We start from the raw sequence: 22,391 nt of genomic DNA, 5'->3' as shown, positions 1-22,391 counted from the left end.
CAACATGCTAAGAACAAGACTGTGCAATACCCTTATGTGTAGGTATGGGCAGAGGAATCTGTAAAGAGCATTATCTCTTCTCCTACAGAGGCCTGAAGTAATTTAATCTGAGAGAAGTACCTGAGTCCCACTCTGCTTCTTTCTTCTGTTCTATCTCCTGCAACACTTGGACTACAAGGCAATTCAGAAGGAGGCTGGAAAGCTGGCTAGCTGGCTCTATGGCCAACCCACATAAAATCAGTACATGAGATCTGGGGAGGCCTGGGACAGGTTCTCTGATCTTATGCTGTTTTACATATTCATCTTTTAGGTTAACACCACCTTATGTAGGGCAAGCTCAGGACAGAATATTTGGCTGCAGACACAAAATCACCAGCATTCACAGAAGAGGCTTCAGATGTAAATGCCATTATCTAGATCATAGGGAATGAGCCCATGGGTTGTTTTGCAAAATTTGGGAAGGATACTTTCACTTTCAGATTCAAAAGGAAAACATTGAAATCTTGATGCCTACGCTTAAAGCTTTTAATGTTTATAGAAAATTACCTCTTACAGTATGGATGGCAAATTGTGCTTAGATTGCAAAAGCTGCACAGAGAATGCAGCTATATTTTTACACCATGTTTTTACAGATTGTCATGCTTCTCACAAAAGTTGGATTTTAGCTGAAATATGCATAGTAAATGTGTGTACTTTATTATAAGGAAAAAGACCAAAATTGCTCTGCAAGTACTACCATGCTTTACAATTGTGTTATATCTGATAAAACTAGTGTCATTAAAAATGGATGCTTTTTCTACTCTGGCATTCATCTTCATTTTAGTATTTGCAGGTTTTTCTGTAACTGGCAATTGGCAAAGCCACAAATCCTAAGTAAACATATCAACTGCAGGTGGTAAATATGCTGCTTTTAATATTTCTAGCTGTAAGGACAAGAAATACCAAAAGACAGGGTGTGCAGATGATGGTCTCACACTTGGTGCTGGATATGACAAAGTGCCAGAGGCAAAGTCAACCCAATACCCAAGATGTGGTGTTCACAGCAGTAGCAAGACAAGGACTGTGGCCTTCAGGGAGGCTGGAGGGGGGTTGGTTTTAATTGCCTTTGGATGGAAATAAGTAACAAAGTTCATAGCTTCAAAGTAAAAAATGCTTAGTCTGTACTTATGAAGGTCTGAAATCAAGCCAAGAGTCCAACTGCTCTCTTAATCAGAAGACAGATTATATGGTAAAATATTTTCTGTGAAATGTAGGGTCTGGGGACTTTTCTAAAATAAAAATAAACAATTCTGTCGGTACTTATCATTCACTACAACACTATAGTTTGTACTTTGGAAAGTGCATTTGGAAGCTGTATTTTTTTTTAATGGAAACAGTTTAGAGAGATGACTTTGAGTCATTCTATACGTCACTTCCTGATTGCTTTGATTTCCTGTAAGGCATGCTCAGATTTTCAATATAAATCTTTGCTCCAATTAGCAGCCTATAGTTTGATTACAAAAGCTCGTTTAGAATGAAACTTGGTGCCTTATAATATTTGACATTCTCAAGGGTTTTTTTTTGACCAGATGATCATGTTGTCCAGTGAAGATAATTATTTTTTACCTATCCAGTGTTTTGTCTCTGTTACTATTTAATAAAACACTCTTCAGGTAAAAAAAAAAATCTGGTTGAAAATTCTGCTAGTCTGATAAAAACCAAACAGCTATATCTTTGCAATAAACCATATAAACGCTTGATGGTTACAACTCATAGGAGATTCTGTGGGATTGGTGACTACTTATTTGCACTCCTCCATTATATTTTCATTTACAAAAAAAAAAAAAAAAAAAAAAAAAAATGGAAATACTTTATTATCTCTATTAGGCTAGGTTTTGACCCTTCTTTAGAGGAATGATCTGAGATGGCTAGTGGGGAGTCCAGTGTCTAAAACCTGGAAATCTTCTCCTTTATGTGCGGCTATGTGATCTTAGACAACTATTTTTGATGTAGATCTTCACTGGCATTTGGATAGCCTTATCAACTAAATTAAGATCCTCAAATTTTAGAGATTTTTGGCCAAGATTTTCTACAAATTAATCTTCAGTCACTAGAACAGTAATAGTAGTACTCTGCTGCTTCACTGGAGTACAATGAAAGAGATTTTCTTACAGTTCCAAGTTGTTCTGATGCTGTGGTGATCAAAGCTGTGCAAGTATCTTAGAATGCTACATATTTTGCTTTGATGCATAACATATAATCAAACTGGTTTTGAAGACATAAAAGTAAGTCTGTTTAGTTACATATGTATCTTAGATTATACATGATTTCCCTGGGATTATCTTTAGAATATACTATAGCCTTCTTACTTTATAAGACCACTTAATGTACACTTTCTGACAGCTCAATAAATAATAGAATTAATACTTGTCAGCTATGGTTTGTTTCAGCCTTAGCATTAATTATAATGTAGTACCCTTTTTGTTTGGTTTTGAACTTGAGAAGAGAGAGTAGATGCATTGAAGGTTGATTCCTTGAAGTACTTGTTTTCCTGAGAAGTAAGATAAAATTTGTAAGCTCTGCATTTTAAATTAAAGGTGAGGATATCTGTGTTGGTTTTATTTGTTCATATAGTTATGGTTTTGAGGAACCTTTGCATTTCTTGCATACTAGATTTGCTCCGGTACTGATGAAAATGTTGATCCTGCCTGCATTCAGTAGCTTAATTTTTCATGATTCCCATCAGTAGTGAAGGGTCCAGACAGCCACCACTGAATGAGGGATGATCAAAAAAGGTGGAAGAACAGAGAAGACAAAGCAATTTTTATGAGATTGCTAGTCGATACATTCTCAGTGACAACAGTTCATAACAAAAGAAACTGATTTTATTTTATGAGACTGCAGGTCTGAGAAGAAAAATTAATTGCACAAAATCAATTTCATTTTTTGTAAGACTTCAAACTATAGAATAGTCTGCTAAGGAAATCATCATAATATATCAATAGAATGCTTTAGGGGGGTGGGCTCCAACTGATTTGGTTATGGTCTGAGCAGCAGCATTGTCTGATCACTGTCAAATGATGCAGTATGGATGCCTCACTGTGCTTTGGTCATGAGTATTAAGAACTGGCAGATCACAGAAAGTAACATTTTCTGTGAAGAATCCCTGCATAGCAGGGTATTGCTAGCAGCATTTAACAGGGACTGTCAGCAAACCTGTCAAATTCAATACTCAACAGTGATTCAAAAGTAAATAAAAAAACTTTGCTGATTCAGCACAGAAATTATACAAAGATTAGTCAAATATAATTAATGACAAAAAACAAGACCATCCCCAGAAAAGTGCCATGAATATGACTTGGGCCTGGAGGAGTGTGGGAGAAGGAATGGTTTAACCAGTGAGAAATTTAAGAGTTTCTCTGTTTAGGTTAAACAAGATTCAGAGGTATCTTGATTACAGTACATAAGTACCTTCACAGGAAGAAAGTACAGGACACTGAAAGACTTTATTTTAGCAGAGAAATGCAAAGCAGAAAGCAGTGGCTGGAAGGCAAAACTAGAAAGGGTCGAAGTAGGCATTAGATAAAATTTTTAAAAGTGATTTTGAAGGGCCATTAAAGTACTGTACCAGAGGTATGACTGCATCTTTCCTCACCTGATGTCTTTAATCTGAATGTGAATGTTTGTTTTGGAAGACACGCTTTGGCCAAACCATAGTCTGTCTGTCAGTACAACTAATAGTGATAACTGTGGTAGTGAAGACATGACAATTTGCATTTCAACAGGGATTGCAAAAGGCTGGTAAGAAATTTGGGTATGTGCTTGAACTTATACAGCAGTCCCTAGCAGTGCACCTACAGTCCTGCTGATTAAACCATGTCTATGACTACCTTAGTGCAACCTTGCCTGCATTCTGCTGTATAGGTGCATGGGAGGAGGTAAGGCTGAAAAAGAAAAGGAATATCTGAGCTGAGGAGTAACTTTAAAATATCCGTAGGGAGCTCAAACTTGAAGTTTTTTGCAGGGAATGGGAGTATTTTATTGAAGTTGGAAGAAAGATAATTTTAAAAGTAATATTTTATAACCACTATAGGGAGATATTATCAGAGATGAAAGAAAAGGCATTTGCAGTAGGCAAGGGGGAGAATGAGAGCTGTGGTGCTTAATCCAAGGGAAAGCAGGTCTTTGAAATGTTGTGAAGAAGGAAATGGCAAAATCTTATTTCCGAAAAACCAGCCAGCATAGCATAGAAGTGACAAACTCATTTTCCTTTAATCAAAAAAAAAAAAAAAAAAAAAAAGGCGCTACATTCTGCTCCCACTTCAAACTTAAAACAACAGTCAGGAATAACTGAGATTGCAGCTTGGTTTTACTGCCCTAGTTTTTATTCAGCAGCACTGCAGATGTCATCTATGGGGCTTGAATTCCATAGAACTGACCAGAGTTTGGTCAGATTTTACCTTTTGTTTGAATAATCGTAACGATAGGAGGATTTTAAAAACAGGATCTGAATCCCTGTTGAGGTTTTTAATACCTTCTATTGTGAGGTCACTTGGATTTAGGATTTCTGCTTGGGTCTATCTCATACATTTTTACAGATATTCAAAAGCCTGTAATAGCCCACACACAGGTTATATTAATTTCCAGTGCCTAAATCCCTTAAGTGCTTTGGGGATTTCCCTGCTAATCCTCTTTTTAATGCATAAACCTAGAGGGTAGGTTTGAACCTTTGGGATTTATTCTTTGTGTTGGTTGTTTTCCAACTGAAGAATCTTTCAAGGGTAACAACAGTAAGTGCTAAATACACAAAGACATAGAAAGTTTATGTGCTGTTTATATTATCACAGCAATCTGCCAGTCTTTTTTTGGCACAAGAAGGAAAAGAAAGTGTGACTATTATTAGTAATTATGCTACTTATAGTAACTTTAAACACTTATTAATATTACATTTATGCAAAAGTATTAAATCCTGACTGAACAACTCAAATCCTTTCCTTTCCAAGGGCAAAATAACAGTATTAATATTAACGAAGCCACAAAATACAAGCTAACTGACAGCATTTTTGCAGTTGCTGTATTTTGTTACTGAAAATTTATTATATTTTTTATTGTCTGAATGTAAAAAACAAATAAAACTATCACAAACTGCTCTTTGTTTTTAAGTGACATGCCTTTTCTTTATGATGCATGCTTTACCATAAAAAGGGAGTGCTTAATGCATTTCTGTTGGGAGATGCCTATTTATTCTGACAAACCGATCAGCCTCCGGGGTGTTCTTTTGCCACAGAACTGATTCTACATCTCATCCATTATCTAATAAGATGTGAAAAGAGTATCCTGTCTTACAGAAAAAAAAAAAAAATCAAGCTTTGTTTCATTACAAGGATGTGGCAGGCTCACTCATAGACTTACTTGCAGGATATACAATTGGTAGTGAAAGGCCCAGTTATACACTCATGCATATTTCCAGCAAGCCTGTGGGGAAAACATTGGTAACATTGGTCCTGAGGAAATTTATCTCAAAGGTAAGTATAAAACGTGGACACTCCAATGGGAAAGTGCATTTCATGTCTTAAATGGTACTGCATGAATTTATGAATTTTATTATTATAATAAACAGCAATGCCACTTAAACTAAATTGCGAAGCAGCTGGAATGTCTTTACAAAATACATGCCCTGGGTTTTGTGGTTTTTTGCTTTCTTCATTATTTCCTCCTTTTCAATGTTTATGAAGGGTTTAAAATTGCACTTGCATGGGAAAAGTGAGAGAGATTGGAGTGAGGAAAGCAAGCTGAAGCATTGTGTGATAACACAGTGATAAAGCAAGCGTATACAAAGCCCTATCAGACAAATGTTGTCAGTCAGATGTGTTCATAGGGAGGAAAAGTCACAAAGGAAAAAGAGAATAGGATACACGGTAGGAAGTACAGTTAAACCCAGGCATAACATTAAATGTCAAGGAATAACAAGTCTTTAAGATCTTAGGTGTCCATGTGTGTTTGCACAGTGTTTAAGATGCCCAAATCCTCTGACCGCTAATGCACTGCAGATCATTGTTGCATTTAAATGGTGCTCTATTACAATAACGCAGCCTCTCATACAATATACATTGCAAAAAAGTGCCTCCACTGTGAAGCTGTTTGCCAACCACCACAAATGAATTAACAAATCAGTGTTGGCTAAAAGTAAAACAAAACATTTTAGATCGTTGACAGAATAGTGGAGAGAAGTGACAAGAAAGCAAACAAGTGATTAGGTTTAATATCTCTGGAAGTTACAAAAATCACTCCACTCCTCTACTGCAAATTTCTCTGACTTTCTGAATAACAGGATCAATCCTTTTGACTTGAACAATACTTCTTTTTATAAACTGCAGTTTCTTTAGCATGACAATGAAATATGATTTTCAGTGCTTCTTAGGAAAGTGAAAATACAGCTTGAAAGAGTTCAAAATGAAATTGCAAAAGCTGGAATTTGTGGCAGACAAATGTTCTAGTGTCATGTCCTGCTGATATCCTTTATTCAGTACATGTGAATGTAGCTCTGTGTGTAAAAATCAAGGCTGTTTTATCAGTCTTGCTTATAATGCCAGTCAGAATGTCTTACTGCTGAGAGATCTGAGAGTTTGGAGTTGCATCAAGACAGGACGTCTTTAAAACAGCATAAGAGAGACCTATTTTACATTATTGACTTTTCCCCTTACCTGCAAGGACACAGAATTTAATGTAGCATTGATGGGTTGAAGATTTTGACACATGTCAAGGCAGATATCTTCATTTTTGAATTTAAAAAAGGCATTAAACTTGATAAATATGAACCACTGTAGGTGGCAGAGGCAGCTCAGACTGAAGTAGGGACAACTGTTTCACTTATCTGCAAAAGACATTACTTTTCAATGAAGCCTTAGGTAAAGAACAATGTTATTTAAGAAAGATGAAACTAGAACAATTGGCAGGAATGCAATAAGGGTCTAGAGGTAAACTTAAGTAACCTATCATTGTGTTCTTTCTGAGCATTTTTTTCAACCATTCTATAAAAGTCTATGACAAGGATATAATTTCCTAGAAAATGGTATTTCATATGTCCTTTATAAGGTGGTCACCCCCTAGTAAAGTCAGCAATAGTTTTCCATAGAGAATGCATTTTATTCAAAACAATGAATAGACTATTTCCGTTAGCAAACCCCGTAAAGCAGAACTGCTTGTTTCAGCCATCAACCTTCTTGTGTAAACAGACTCCACTGCAGCAGAAACACAGCCATAAGTACCTAGTATGACTTTATGTCCCTAAATGAACCATGTAACAAAATCTAATTTTTAATAATGGCATTTGTGTTACTTCACCGATGAAATGTATAATAATAGCAGCAAAATTGTTGTGTTAATGTTCAGAGTGTATAATAAGATGCAAAATTAGAAGGATTATGGGAATTTAATGGGATGAGAAGGGCAAGGGATCATCTGCTGTATGACTCTTCATGATCGTAACCTGCTGTCTCTATATCCCTAGCGTGTTTTTATGACTGGTGTGCTTTGGTTTGTTTTCCAGTTTGTGTTCTGCCGTGAATGTAAAGAAGAATACCATGAAGGGGAATGCAACTCTCTCCTCAGCCCGCAGGGAGCCATGGCCCAAAAGGTAAAGCTCTCACAATTCCTGATCATTATCCCTGGCCCAGCTAGAGTGACCTTTGTCAAATGGGTCCTAATTAAAATCCTAAGTAAAAGCAATTATGTTCATGCTGAATTACTCCAGCCGTCAGAGTTACCAAATTGGCTTTGCAGTGGATTTCAGTCGCTTTGATTGATAGAGTAGCTGAGTTCTGTCAGAAACACACAAGGCCCTGCCATCCGTTGATAAAGAAAAGGCCTTCCCTATGGGCTTTTTAGGGTTGCCTCTATTTAATGTGAACACTTTTGAAAGGCTTTATGTAGTCTTGCTGCCTTTCAGCTTATTTTCAGTGCACCAGTCAGGAAATCGTATGGGTTTGGACTGAATAAGGGACTTATATACAGCCTATGCAAAAAATGCTGTTGATAATTTATGTTTTAGTTTAAAGACATAAAAAATGAATTGTCTAGAGGCTGCTAGATGATAATTATTCTGTGCTGCTCTATAATTCTGTAGCTATGGTAGCTATAGACCTGGACAGGAAATAGTTTTTCTCTCCTGACATTTCTCTACATTTGAGATTCAAGTTTCCTTTGAAATAAGTAAATCACATAAAACACAGTATTTCCAATTAAAAAAAAGAAAAAAAAAAAAAAAGAGAGACAGAGAAAGTGGGAAGTGGAAAGAACAGGAAAAGGGGAAAGATACCCCCTAAATATCCCACAGCTTGACGCTCAGGATCCACTCCTAGGAAGCAGAAAACTGGTATTCAGATGTTCGGCATGTTTGATGCCAAGGGGAAACTTGAACCCTGGGCCCCCATTGAGTCCAGTGTGGCAGATAGAGAATTGTGGGCAGGTACTGATGAAGACCTGCATCCAGCCAGCTCTCAGTGAGGCATGCCAAGCTCCTGTCAGTGCTGGCAGGTAGGCTCTGTCTGAGGCTAACTTTTGGGCACTCTCACTGTTTGAACATGGAGACTGGGACAGAGCTGAAGTTCTACTGGGAAGCTTTGCCATGTGCAACCTGGAGATGGTTCATATGCCATACTTTGCAGACATTGCACTAGACATTAAACTACCTGTGTATAAATTCTTCTCTTTAACCTTTCTTAGTGAAGTTCTTCTAATTTATAAAAGGAATTAGCACTGGCTGAGACAGAATTAAACAGCCAGTACCCTAGTAGTCAGACAGTGTATCTACTTCTGTTGCCCTGAAACATGGATTGCATGAGACCCGAAAATCCATCTGCTTTGTGAGCCTCTAGTGATTTGTGATACAGGTGGGGTATTTTATCTTTGGCAGCTATCAGCAATTTTTTTCCCATGAATTTGTGAACTCCTTTTTTTGAAGCCATATGTATACAAGATTTGCAGCTTAGCTATCCTCTATGAAGAACAGTTTAATTTTATTTGCAGAAGCCTCAGAGTAGTCCAGTTATCATTCACATATATAGAAAAGCAAAGCAACTTCAACAGAGAAATTGAGGGATACTTAAAGCATCCAATAGCCTAGTAAAGTAGGAGACTAAGATTCAGTGTCTTACCTTAATAAATTCAGACAGAACTTGAGTACATCTCAACATGAACTGTGAGGCCTATATTCATTAAGTTATTTACGCCTAGAGTTTTACCTAGAGTACTGAAAGTTGACATGGCATGTTACAAATGAGTTCAACAACCTTGGCTCTGTGAAAGTTATAGTTCATATAATTTCTGTGTTCTGGGGCAGAGATAGAGGTGTGCCAGGAAAAATCAGAATACCGTAAGAAGTGGTTTATTTCAAATATTTGAATATTGCCTTAGCTTTTCCTTGTAACAATGGGAGAACTTCATCCATCTGATCCAGTCCCTCAGCACATGAATTGCATCCACTTAGACCTGTTAACTTAGGAATGTTGACTACTTTTGTGGTTCCAGTGTAATGTGAACATTTTTGATCTTCCTGAAAAAATTCCTGTACTCTCAAAAAGCTGTTTCAGAATAGCTAAATGATAGTACCAGAATAACTCTTGCACCTATACAAATCAGTTCCCCTGTACAGACAAAACCACAGACTATGCAAAATTCATTTAGACTCCAATTAAAACTGAAGTTAATTCACTTGGGTCCGCCTTCTTTTCCCCCAAGAAACTAAGAAAGCTGCACTAATTAAACTTCTCCACGAGGTGGTGCTGTGCCTCTGTGCCACTGTTTTCCCTCCTTTTCCTCAGCCAGGGGAGCAAAGCGGGAGGTTCACTGATAGAGGGCAAGCCCAGCTACTGGTGAGATGTTGATTTCACCCGAACAGCATCAGTGCAGAGCTCCCCTGCACACAGCACCTCCACACACTGCATTCAAACCATTCGTGGGGCATATATGGAGTGCAGCGCATGTGGGACGGTTTGCATCTCTCTCATTGATATGAATGTAAATGTTTATCCAACTGTGCTTTCAGGCTGTCTGTTCTGCTTGGCCCTCCCCTGCTAGGTGCATAACTGTGTGTCAGACCTAACTTGCTGTTATTGTACGGCTTGCTGAAGCAGTGAGCAGGTTTTTTTTTTTAGCTTTGACCATCATCTGTTTCAAGGTAGGAATAATACACTTCCAGGGTTGTCTCCAGCTCATGCAGTTTGACTCCTGTCTGGATCCTTTCCCTTTAATTTATTTCATAACCCCTGCCAGTCAGATTTAAGGATCAATCAGACACACTGCAACTAAACTTTTCCTCTCCAGAACAGGTACAGGATACGTGATCGGTCTCAGGGAAATACTGTCCATGGGTCTATCAGAGCAGTGACTGAGGACGGAGATGGGCCTAAATGGTGGATGGTGCATCCACAGGTGGCCCATGACTGGTTGGGCAGGGATGTGGGGAGCTGGAGGCAGGCCCTACTTCAGTGTCACTGGGGCTATTCAAATAGAGGATTTGGAACCATATAAGGGTGGGAAGCTAAAGGGCATTGCTTGCTGCTTGGGGTAGGAAAGGCAAACTCAGCAGCTGGCATGCAGAGAGCAGCCCAGCTTTAACTGCTGGTTATCATGACCTTGTATCCTACACCTACTGGTGTATCAGTCCAGATCTGTGCACAGTTATTGCTGATGATTTCCCATCTTAGTGTGTGAGTTACATTATTTCAGGGAAAATAAAATTTAGATGTGGCAACTTCATTTGAGAAGCTTTGTTTTAAAACCATTGCAGCGTCTGAGAGCTGTTTGAACTTTATGATGTCAGAAGGAATCATATTTGATTAATTAAAAGGCACAGTGTGCATGGTGGAATCAATGACACAGTAAAGGTGACTCCAGCCAGATTTAGGTTTAGAAATAACCATATAGTCACTACTACCTACACCACATAACCAGGCTTCCTGGCCCCTTTTAACCACACATATAGACAGTCTATGCTGGTGGGGAATCTAGCCATAAATCAGCTTCCTTTCTAAGTCCCCACCTTAAAATTAGCTTTCCTAGAGCAAAATCTTTCTAGTTGGTTTTCTTTTTACACAGATACCCAATGCACCGTCTTGCTCCATAGCAACTGGACAATAAAATGTGACCACATATCAGATTTGAACTTTTTCAGAGTAGCTTCCAGGATGATTTTGGTGCTGGGCATGTTGATAAGACACTTGCAAGGTAAATTGTAATAGCAATAGCAATGGCTCTGATGTAAAAGTGGTGCATATATAAATTAGTTAATAGAATATGTCATATTTATGAGTCATAAGTGTTTGGGGGAAAAAAAGTGACAGAAACTGGATGAAGTGGGTTATAAAAAGGTATGTTTTAGAAATGGTTCTGTGGACAAACTTTCTCCAAAAAGCAGCTGATTACATCGTCCTATGAAGTCAGTGAGTGTGTAATTATAAAAAGGTAAGAGCTTTTTAGCAAGTTTGCTTTTTCAGAGTTTGCTGTGATTTTAGTAAAGAGAATAAACTAAACATCATGATATATTTCTCTAGTTACAGCTGTAGACAAATTCCTCCTATAACCTGCCTTCAAAGGCTTAAACCTAAAAGAATATCTTATGTCTAATTCATCATTCCATAAACCCAGTTTAGCAGTCTTTGTAGGAAACCCGGATATAAGTCTAGTTCATTTCATTTGAACAAACTCCACTATTACTGCTAGGCCAGCAACAGCTGTAAACCCAAGCCTAGATAAAACATCCAGTCTGGGATGGGCTGGCATAGTGAATCCTTTACCAGGATTTTTACTGAGCCACAAAGCTATGGGTTCAAAACCATTCATCTCTTCCAGTGTAAGTTTGCAGCTAGTGCTGTAAAACTTTAGTTACACTCCACTCTTAACCTGTGGGACACCCTAACACTGCCTATCCTGGGTGTAGCCCTAAGCTAGAGGCCTTGGTGACCCGAATCCCAAAGCCTGTCCTCAAACCCACCAACATCAAATCAAATCTCAGCTGTTTTTTGTTTTGTTAGTCAGCCATCACAGTCCTCAGGTAGCTAATGTAGGATCCAGACAGTAGCATTGCTGTTCTGCAACTGGCAGTATAAAGCTTATCCAGAGCCCCTGACAGCCCAGGAACCCACCAGACCTAACCAAATGCAATGCAGTCAGTGCCTCAACTGAGCTAGGGCAAACCTGACCCTATTCATCAGCACATGCCTCCTGGGCCACGGCTGCACTCTTAACCATAGTTTCTGGGCTCAAAGCTGACACAGGCATGATATTTCAGGCAAAAAATCGGCTCTGAAGCACACACATTTGATCACTTCCCAGAAATGTTTTTTGTTGCACAGGTGCAACGTGGCACATCCATGTGCATGCACACATCCAGGCAAACCTCTCACATGACCTGGCACCCTGCTGAAGTCTGTTTTAATGTTTTGAGGTGAACCTCCAGCCCATCCTTTCCTCCCATTGCCTCTGTGTGCAGATCTTGGAGTTGACAGTAGGTGGTATAAAATGTACAGGCATTACTTGACAGGCTTCCCTTGCCATCGTGGAACAACAACTTCTAACCTCTATGTTGTAGATTTCCAGCAAACATGTAGGGTTGTGAAACCTGGTCTCTAAGTGGCTAATGATAATCTAAGTTATGAATAGTAAAAGCTAATCACAAAAAACTTGAATTATTTCACCACATTTTAGTGAAAGAAAAAGATATTAAAGAGGTTCACCATATGCAACATCTTTCAATGAGTCCTGAGTCACAGTATGAAATGTGAAACATCTATTATTAGGCCATTGATTTTTTTTTTTCTATCAGATAAATTTTAAAAATTAAATAAAACATGGTTGTACAAAAAATGGCACACCTAGATTGATTTTTTAAGTATCTAAAGCAAATGAAAAAGAAACTGAGGCTCAGGGTTTTAATTGCTGATATGTTCACAATGTCATGTTCAGGACATCTCAACCCACAGGTGCCTAATTGGAGGAGCAAGAAAAATACCTATAACTGGGAAACATCCTGGAAAATTAATCTCTATGTTATAAATAAAGATGCACCGGAAGAAAATCTGAGAATAGTTCTTAACTTTCTGTCTAATGAAAAATAGATGGGAACTATAGAATGAGAATTTTAGCTTTCTTATTTTGGGCAGCAATAAAACAAAAAAGATATGACAAACTGCTTTTGTTTATGAGGTTAAGCTGACAGTCCTTTTCAGCTATGTTGCTACTTACTGGAGAAGGCACATTCTTTATTCCACTCATGGAAAACAGTTATATAAGAATGACCTGTATTAGATTAGATTTTCTCCTTTAGAGCAGTGTAAATTCAATATTCACCATCTACCTGAATTTAATTCATTATATGAATGGCCCTAACATGCGGTGAGAACCTTGATGTGCAGTGTCACCAAACCAGAGTGCTCTGATATTATTTAGTGAAAGTCTCTTTCATCTTGTATCTGACATAATACCCTGTTTATATCAATTTGATTTTAACTAGTTCATCACAAAGCAGAGCTATGGCAGAATTCCCCAGGCACACCAGACAAGTTGGTTCACACAAAGCTGCTTTATGTGGATTTAACTGTTGTTATACCAACACCTCTGTTTTTCCTGTGCATGAAACATATTCTCATGGAATGAATATCTTTTCTGATCCTTATCTATAATCATATTTCAATGTTTTGATTAGCGTAAATCCTTCTCTAAACTAGAGCACTAGTCCCATAGCTTTGAACACCTCTCTTTGGGAGATTTTGACTCTTAAATGACTCAAATAATGCATTTTCTTCCAAAATCCTTCTAACCTATCTATTGCCCTAGACATCTGCAATTTTTACCCCTGCAAGTGAAGACACCAGTAAACACAACAGGATGTTAACTCATGTGATCATGTTTATAAAACTGGTTTTGACTAGAAATTTTGCCATGAATTTTTTTAACCTATATGGTAGGGCTTAGTTGCTGTCTGTGAACACAGTTCATTTCCTTTATGTAGTTCTACTGAAAATTTGATGTGTGCTCTATTACTTGAATGAGATGCTGCTTTAAGAAGGACACTTTATTTCTATTTCAAGATGTTTCCTGTCCCTGTAGATCTTTTTCCAGTACTGCATGATATGGATTAAGTGCATAAAAAGCTTTCCTTTTCCATGTTGTTATATTGCTGTCCCTATGGTCTCTTTATCCCTTTAGTTTTTCCAAAAGACTCAGCATAGAAACAGAAGTAAATCTACACCCTTCTTAGCCAGAGGTAACAAGACAGACTTTTCCTCCCATCTCATTAAGGGAATATTGCAGAGGGCATGTCGAATAGTGCTTGCAACAGTTCTTACGGTATCTTCCTCTTATGTGTGGGTGTTCATTATTGGTCATAATGTGCAGCACAGTTGAGAATCAAAAAATTATTCATAAAGTGTCATGGATGAAATCTAGTAGCTTTTCAGCAGGGCTGGGACAAATATTTTTTACTAATTACAGAATTAGAGCATATTGTGTTGAGTCAGCAACAGAAGTGATCAAAGTCTCCTGTCCTCAGCAAACTGATGTGATGCACACCTGGAGCACCTCTGAACCTCCTATCCAAGACCAGGCAGAACAAGCTGAGAGACACCTCTGCTTGACAGACCTGCTCGTTGACCTAGGTCGTTGCAAAGGAGATTAGCTTTGCTAGTTTAGAACGTAAGAGTATGATTTAAATAGACACTGATAATAAAGAATTGCCATAGACCTTTTGTTTATTGTTTGAGGAAAAAAATGAGTGCTTGCCATCATTGTATGTGGAGCACATAAAGCACGTGAACACTGGAGGCTCATAGATCTGGATGGAATGATTTCCTTACTGAATCAGAGGGATTCCATCACTGTGCCATTTCTCTGCATTTGCTTCCTGCATCAAGAAGTCTTTAATTTAGCAATCTGCAAGACTGGGCAGAGGAGGGATGTTTCAGCTCTAATGGGCTGAAAATATCATGCTGCTGCATCTAGTTCATGCTAGAATTTTCACAGTGGAAAATATTAAAATATTCATTCACTCTGCTGTTTTCAGCAACTTGTTCTTTCTTAGTGAACTGCATATGTGTGGTTAGAATTTGTTTCTTTTAGACATTCCTAAGCACTCCCAAGTTTGTTTTGTTTTTGTTTCAGGACTGAGATTAAAAATGTTTATTCAACTGAAATTAGCAATTTGATATGTCAAATTTTGCCTCAATGTCGTTTGCTATTAGATCACAACAAACACAAGAAGAAAGGGAATAAGTAAGTTTGCAATTATGAAAACACTGGATTTGGACTGTTTGAGAAAACAGAGCCACTGTGAAGTTCTTCTGGGCTGACTACAAAAATTAAAAATACTCTGGTCTTCCCCTTTAGTTATTCTGAAAAGAATAGCAGGGTTTTGTCACTTCTATAGTGATTTTCATCTTGAATCATCTGTATGGATGTTAAGTAATGAATTACCATTAAAATGAGATTAAATTAGTATCATCTTATTTCTGTCACTGGGCAAACTGAGGTCTAGGTCAAGCATTCCCTTTTCTCCCCACCTTCTGTTCAGGCCTCTCTGAGGTAGCTCAGATTGCTTGCTAAGGTCATCCTTCCTTAAAGATCAAGGTGTTGCAAAATCAATACTAGATTATGTTCTTTGCTATTAGCCTGAGCAGCTTTTTCTATTTCCCAGAACTTACTAATGTGCTGTTGTATAGAGGTCATCTTTCTGCCGAATTGCTGAATAATCCAGCAGGGTGCAGGGCCGAGTTCCCTTTCCAGAAGCAGAGAGCCAAAAGTAAAAATCCCTTTGTACACTTTTGTCACCCCTACATCAAAAAGATTGGCAAAATGGAGAAAAGTAAGTGAGGAGCAACAAAAGGGATTCATGGGTTGAGGAGACAGATATAGGCAGTCAAATAAAATAAATAATACCAAACACACAGTTTTGAAGGTTCCTGAAAAAAAACAGCCTGTAGGTTTTTTTCTTGTTTTGTTTTTTGTTTTGAAATGCATATTGCAATGGCCACCAGGTGAGTTGGATACAAATTTCTTCAGATGCTGCTCTTTTTTTTTTCCATTTTAACTCAGGTCACTTCAGGCAAGAATTAAAAATCTAGGTCTTACTCACTGACATTGTAACAACTTACACATTTCATCAATAGTAGATGACAATAAATCAAGAGGTGTTATGGTTGTGTTGCACTTATAAAAGTTGAGCCAATTTCCTTTTTGTAGTCTTACTCAAAATAAATATATTAAAAAATTATCCATTTAAACTCATATTTAAGTCCACATAACAGCCTACAAGTATATTGAAGGTATACACAAAGAAGTTACAGAAATCATTAGAAATTAAATAATTTAGTTTAAAGTGACCATTTTCCCACATACTTGAAAAAAATCCGTATTACGAATGGAGAGAGTGGAGTTTCAAGACTGGAACCTACATACATTGTTTACAGCTACTATTCACATAGTTGCCAACCTTGGGTGATAGAAATTACTCAAGGCACTGCCATCTCTTTTGTCCTTGTATTATCATTTTAGGTAGGAAACTGCCAAATAGGCCACTTGTGTAGATTATGTAATTTTGTCCCAGTCATAAATAGGACAAACAGAGGAGCCCCTTTTACACTCTTCATGATGACATTTTCCATATCTGTAATTCTGTCTGGGGAGCTTTCATTGCTCACAGGTGCTTTTTTTTTTTTTTTTTTTTCCTCCAAAATTTTTCTGTCCCTTCTTCTTGCCTCTTAAATTTACATAGATTTGTGTTGGAACAAAACCCAGACCTCTGACACAAAGGCTTTATTATGGAAAACAGTTTCCTTCCAGGCACCCCACCATTATGCATTATCAAGTGTTGCATTGCCTTGGTGGTTTTCTTTTTCTTGCGAGGGCTTTAATCCCTGAAGCAGAATCAAGCCTACGGTGTCTAACATGTCATGTCTCAGCTGGATTCACCTGACTGCTGCTTCACCTTGCCTTTTGCTGTACCTGTCTTTGTGCATTTGCAGCATGGCTGATGCCCCCATGTCCTTCTGCCGGTGCTTTGCCTGCCACTCAGGGCAGGGCGCAGTGGGGAGGACACAGCCTGCGCTGCTGCTGGATTTAGGAAGAATCTCCAGAAAGGCACATGCTTTCACTGCTGCTGCTACCCCCATCATCCTGCAGTTCAGGATCTAACCCAATATGTGTGTTGTGCACACTGGGAGAAAAAACAGTCTGCATTTTGAAGCAGAACTTCTGCATCTCTCACAAAGTCCAGCCTACCTGGCCTGTCTGTTTCTTGCAGGTAAATGGTTCTCACTTCAGTGTAGACATCGTGTCCCAGTGCAGCCTTTCAATAGTGTGCCCACAGGTGATTTTGCTCTCTCTTTGCAGGGTTATGTAGTTGATGAACACGCAGCCATGCAAGCTCGATGGGAAGAAGCTTCCAGAGACACAATCAAGAAGACAACCAAGCCATGTCCCAACTGCAATATTCCAGTAGAAAAAAATGGTAAATTTATTAGATATCTCGTATTTAACTGTCTTTTAAAATTCATTTTACAATATGAATATATCAGTGTGCATGTGTACATATGCATAGTATTATTCCAAGATAGAGAGAGCACACAGAGCTTGAATAATTCCCTCTGTCACTTTATCTAAATTATCTTGAAATCACTAACTCTAAAACACTTAGTTCTAAAACCACTAATCAAGCCTCACAAAATGCCTGGCTGTTTTATAGGTGGGGAAAATGAGGCACTGGATGTAGTAGCATTCATATGACTGGATATTCAGCTAGTTGTCTAGATTTACCATTGTCACTGGGAAAAATAGACATTTGTAGGGTAAAACTCATATCACAATGAAGCATAACATACATCTAATGTAGGACAGAAGAATCACACCTAAAAGTGGGATGTGGAGAATGAGTCCTGCTGTAGATGTCTACACAATGTATGGCTGAATTTAGATGAGATTCATCTCACCCCAGTCACAGGCCCATGGTAGAAGAGCAAATTAAAGGAAGGAACATGAGTCCTGACAAACAGTTTGCACTAATGGATGTTTACCATGTAGGAAAAAAAGTAATCTGTTGGCACTGGGATGGTTAAAATGGGGAACAGGAATGGTAAATAGGCTATACTTTATGTATTAATGCTATTCCAAGATTTAATGGTACTTATATTAATTAATTAAAATATATTAAAGTTATTGCCCACATGTTATAGAAGTATTTAGAGGATGCTTCTCAGTTTTGTGGCATTACTTATTCACATGAGACACTGAAGAGAACACTTCAAGCAGTGATACTGCAGAAGTATTACTGAAGAAGAAATAGGACAAAATCCTGAAATGTGGGGTTTGATGAAAGAAAAGAGGGCAGTTGGCAGATGGAAAGTGGGAGACACCTTCAAGCATAAGAAACAGAAGAAAAAAAGCATGAATTCAAGAGTGGGATGGCGAGACAAGGATCGGCATCATGTAGAGAGCAAGGTGGGCAGCAGAGAGAGTTAACAGAGTGCTTGGTCAAAAAACTTATTTACAGACTTGTAAAACAAGGCTGGAAACAGAAGTTTTAACTGCATTAGAAATAGACAAATGATAATGGTGACTATTCATATTTAATAGTTTGTGTGCACAGCCAAATGAAAAGAAACCTTCTTTAGACTCAGCTACAAAATCTTTACTGTTAAAGTATAGGCAGCTGACATTTGTCACAAACAGGATATTTCTTTTTGATGCCATTTACACAACTCCCACTAAAGTTTAGGGAAGTTGCTTGTAAAAATCCCCATTGTATCAAAAAGGCAGTTCTACTTTTTTATCTTTGAATGAAAACATTTATGGAAAATGGATAATAAGCAGGAAAAGACCTTTCCTTGCTTATAGCCTGACCCAGGTCAGAACAGTGCCTCATAATACAAAATGCCAAAACCATGGTAGCAATGCACACGAATTGAAACACGGGAAATTGCATTTAAATACAAGAACATTCTTTTACCATGTAGGCAGCTGAAGACTGGAACAGGTTGCTCAGAAAGAGTTTCCATTCTAGGATACATTCAAAACCCAACTGGATGCAACCTGAGCTCCCTACTTCAGTATGAACCTACTTTGACCAGTGGGGTTTGGACTGGATGATCTCTAAAAGGACCTTCCCACCTCAGTGGTTCTGCCATTCTGCAAATTAATGCATGAAGCTTAAAAAGTGCAGTGCTTGCTTTCTTCTTTGATCATGGGTACTGCACATGCCAGCTTCTAGGTTGCAATCTGTAAACTGAGAGAAGCACTTCAGAGCTGCCTAAGTGCGGCTGCTGTCAAGAAGCTGACAACTGTACAATGAAGTCTGCCAATAATCTTCATTTGGGAGGAGTACTGACTCCACACAGGAGAATAATTGTGCTTTCCTTCCCCATATGCATCTGTGGACAGTCTTTTCCAAGGGACAGTGACAATGCCAATAACTTTTCTATAATACTCTGTGTAAACTATAGGCATTCCAAAGTATTTCTGGATGCAAATAACTTTGCTATAATAACTAAAGTGAAAGAGAGAAACACTTTCCTATAGCTCAGTTCCCAGTCTGAGTGAGTTTAAACACACATCCATGTCTCTCAGAGGACTTCTGTACCCACAAAGCTATAGGTCACATTGCTTGAGGCACTCTCCACTCTGACTGCTGATCTCAGCTGCCGTGTAGCAGAGAATAACATGATTTATGTAGCTTAGAAAGTAGGGCCCCACGTTTGACAAAGGGTGTCTATTGGGGATTGGGTCCTGTGCCAGGACTGAGATGAGTTTTACTCAGTGATGGCCTAATACAAATAGTAAGAGAGGACTGGATCTAAACTTTAAATAAACTGGAACATGGAGGCTGGCCATTGGTATGTTTAGATTTAAATAAGATAAAAATTTTTCCAGTGCATTGCATTTCTTGCACAAAGATATAAACTGATGAATAGACCTTGCTATCACAACCATTTTCTTTCTCTGTCAGATGAAGTAGACAGGCCTATTTTACAAACCAGTTCTTGTGTCTCCTGCAGTTTTTGCCTTCTGAGAAACTTTCTGGAGTGGCATTTATAAAAAAGGTGGTGTGAGGGTAGCAGTTTGTACAGTAGGGAGCACACACTCCCTGTACCTCCCATCACCATTTGGAGTAAAACCAAGATGACATTTCAGCATTTCTTCATACTGCATACTTTTCTCTCAGTTTGAATTATGCAAAAGATCTCTTTGTGTGGTAAGCAACATAATTTCCATTTGAAGTGTATTTCTGTAATGACCTTTGACAATGTTAATGTTTTATATATTACAAAGTAAACTTTTGATCAAGATTGTGAGCAGAGAGATTAAAGCTGCTCTCGTGGTATGGGCAAGTAAGAAACCAAACACACAGGAAACACTGATGTGATCAAAAGGCTGCTTCAGATACTAAAAAGGTCAAATCAACGTAAATTACTAATCTAATTTTGATATAATCAGCAGTCAGCCACTAAAGTCTGTATCTCCTGATTTATTCTCTGCAAATCTTGCAGTTGTTGAATACAAATGAAAAAAAAGAATATAATTTTGTTTATTTTCTGGACTAGCATAGAGTAACCTTGAAGAGACACCTCCATGACTGCTTTGAGAGGCCATAGACTCATTCTTTTTCCTATCCCTAGCACAGTCTTTTCTAATTTCGTCTTACTCCTGGAGTCCCTAAAGTAACACCAGCATATTACAGCCCAATAAAATAGGGAGTAGCAGGTTTTAGAAACCCCAGGGAAATATTCTTCAGGTTTGTACTTTTTTGCTTCAGGTTTGTACTATTTTGCTTAGTTGGTGAATGAATGCCTAAGAAATTTAATTTTAACGCTCTTAATAGTTGATTAATATCTCTAAGTGTTTGCCAAGTACCAAAGCCATTCCATTGCTATTTTGCAGGTGGCTGCATGCACATGAAATGTCCTCGCCCTCAGTGCAGATTTGAGTGGTGCTGGAACTGTGGCCTGGAGTGGAACAGAACCTGCATGGGAGATCACTGGTTTGACTAGTGGTGCTGAGGACAGCCTGTGCTGCTGCTGCTAAAGCTTTCATTGGGCCAATTCTGAACTCCTTGCTTAAGCAAAATTTCCAGAGATTTCAGGGACACAGGGTTCAGAAGTTGGCCTAGTTTATTGGTTTTTTGCTTTCTTGCATATAATCATACCAAAATCACATTGAAGTTATGCCAAGGTATTTAAATAGACTAAGTAAAAAGAGTAATTGTTTTAATGGACAGACTTGCTCGTTGTGGTACAAAGAGAGGTAAAGTGCAACTTTCTGAGCTTGTGCAGTCTGTCATCATGGAGAACAGACAGGGTTACCATGAGGAACTTTACTTGACATTCATAGTCAGGTCTCCATAACTCTTGCAAGAGTGAGGAGCTTGCCTAGTGTGTGTGTGAGTGTGTGAGCATTAAGAAGAGCAGAGGATGCATCATCTGCTTTTTTCTTTGACCACTTCTTTGCTCATTCAGCACAAATTTTGATTTTGAGGCAGTGTTTCTTAACAGCTTTTTTGGCAAAGGGAAGATTGTGGCTCTTAAGTGTTTTCTCAGGGTTTCTTCCTAGCAGGCTTTCTGTAGGGATTGGTTTAGCTTTCAGACCAAATTCTCATAGACACATCCAGCTTTATGCCGTACTTGAGCTTGTGTATTTGTGAGATACAACACGAAACCTGCCTACCTACTCATTATAGACTTTGTTACAATGGGAAGATTAGCTAAGAATGCAGTTTCAGCTCTATCCGTGACTGTTGCTACAGTGGTGACTGGATCCAATTAAGAGTTGTGCAAGCTAAACTCACAGGGCTTCATTTTTCCTGTACTTACGGAATACTTTGGACATGGGAAAGTGAGGCAGGAGAACACTTCTCAGGGCTGTTCTCCATGAGCATTCTCCTAAATTGTATTAGAATATGGATATAATTCTGAAAATATGTTTGCTGCTCTAACAGTGTGGGGCACAGGGACATTCTCATTTTACAACATTAACACAGTTAAGTGAAGTTTAATAGCACTTCCAAGCCTGAACAATTTTACTGTTTGTAATCTTTACATTGCTGTCTTCTTCTGAAATGAAGTTGGTAATGTCCACATCCAACATGCCATGTAAGGATCTGCACAATTTAGTTTTGGAAAAAAAAAACGCACAATAAATAAAGTGGTAAAAGTTTTAAACTCTTATTTCTTTTTTTCATTTGAATACAAAAGTAAGTGAGTACAAAGATACTGGGTGGGTCATGCATTGCCTCGAATGATTAAAACTCCCAGCTGAGAGGCTAGCCCTTTGATTAAAACATAATGTTAGCACAAAATAAATGCCACAGCCATGGTCTTCTTTTATCAAGTTTGAACTAATATTTTGTATGGCATGACTGTAGAGTCCTGAAA

The 22,391-nt window shown here is 38.3% G+C and overlaps 1 protein-coding gene across 4 annotated transcripts in view; it reads left to right on the top strand.

Annotated features, from left to right (window-relative positions):
• PRKN (parkin RBR E3 ubiquitin protein ligase) overlaps positions 1–22,178 on the top strand; it is a 721,078-nt gene extending 698,900 nt beyond the window's left edge. For 3 of the 4 annotated variants that reach the window (XM_027880017.1, XM_027880018.1, XM_027880019.1), the window contains exons 10-12: positions 7,529–7,615; positions 17,362–17,479; positions 20,902–22,178. In XM_027880017.1, coding sequence (XP_027735818.1) covers positions 7,529–7,615; positions 17,362–17,479; positions 20,902–21,011 — 315 coding nt within the window. In that variant the 3' untranslated portion in view covers positions 21,012–22,178. The remainder of the gene's footprint in view (positions 1–7,528; positions 7,616–17,361; positions 17,480–20,901) is intronic. The other variant, XM_027880020.1, reaches the window with a different exon arrangement.
• Positions 22,179–22,391: the final 213 nt, after the last annotated feature.

This window comes from Empidonax traillii, unplaced genomic scaffold (assembly GCF_003031625.1).
Source record: "Empidonax traillii isolate 1590-97213 ecotype Southwest subspecies unplaced genomic scaffold, ASM303162v1 scaffold63:size2014119, whole genome shotgun sequence".
NCBI lineage: Eukaryota > Metazoa > Chordata > Aves > Passeriformes > Tyrannidae > Empidonax > Empidonax traillii.
Note: the sequence above shows the minus strand (reverse complement) of the source record. Positions and strands in the feature narration are given on the sequence as shown.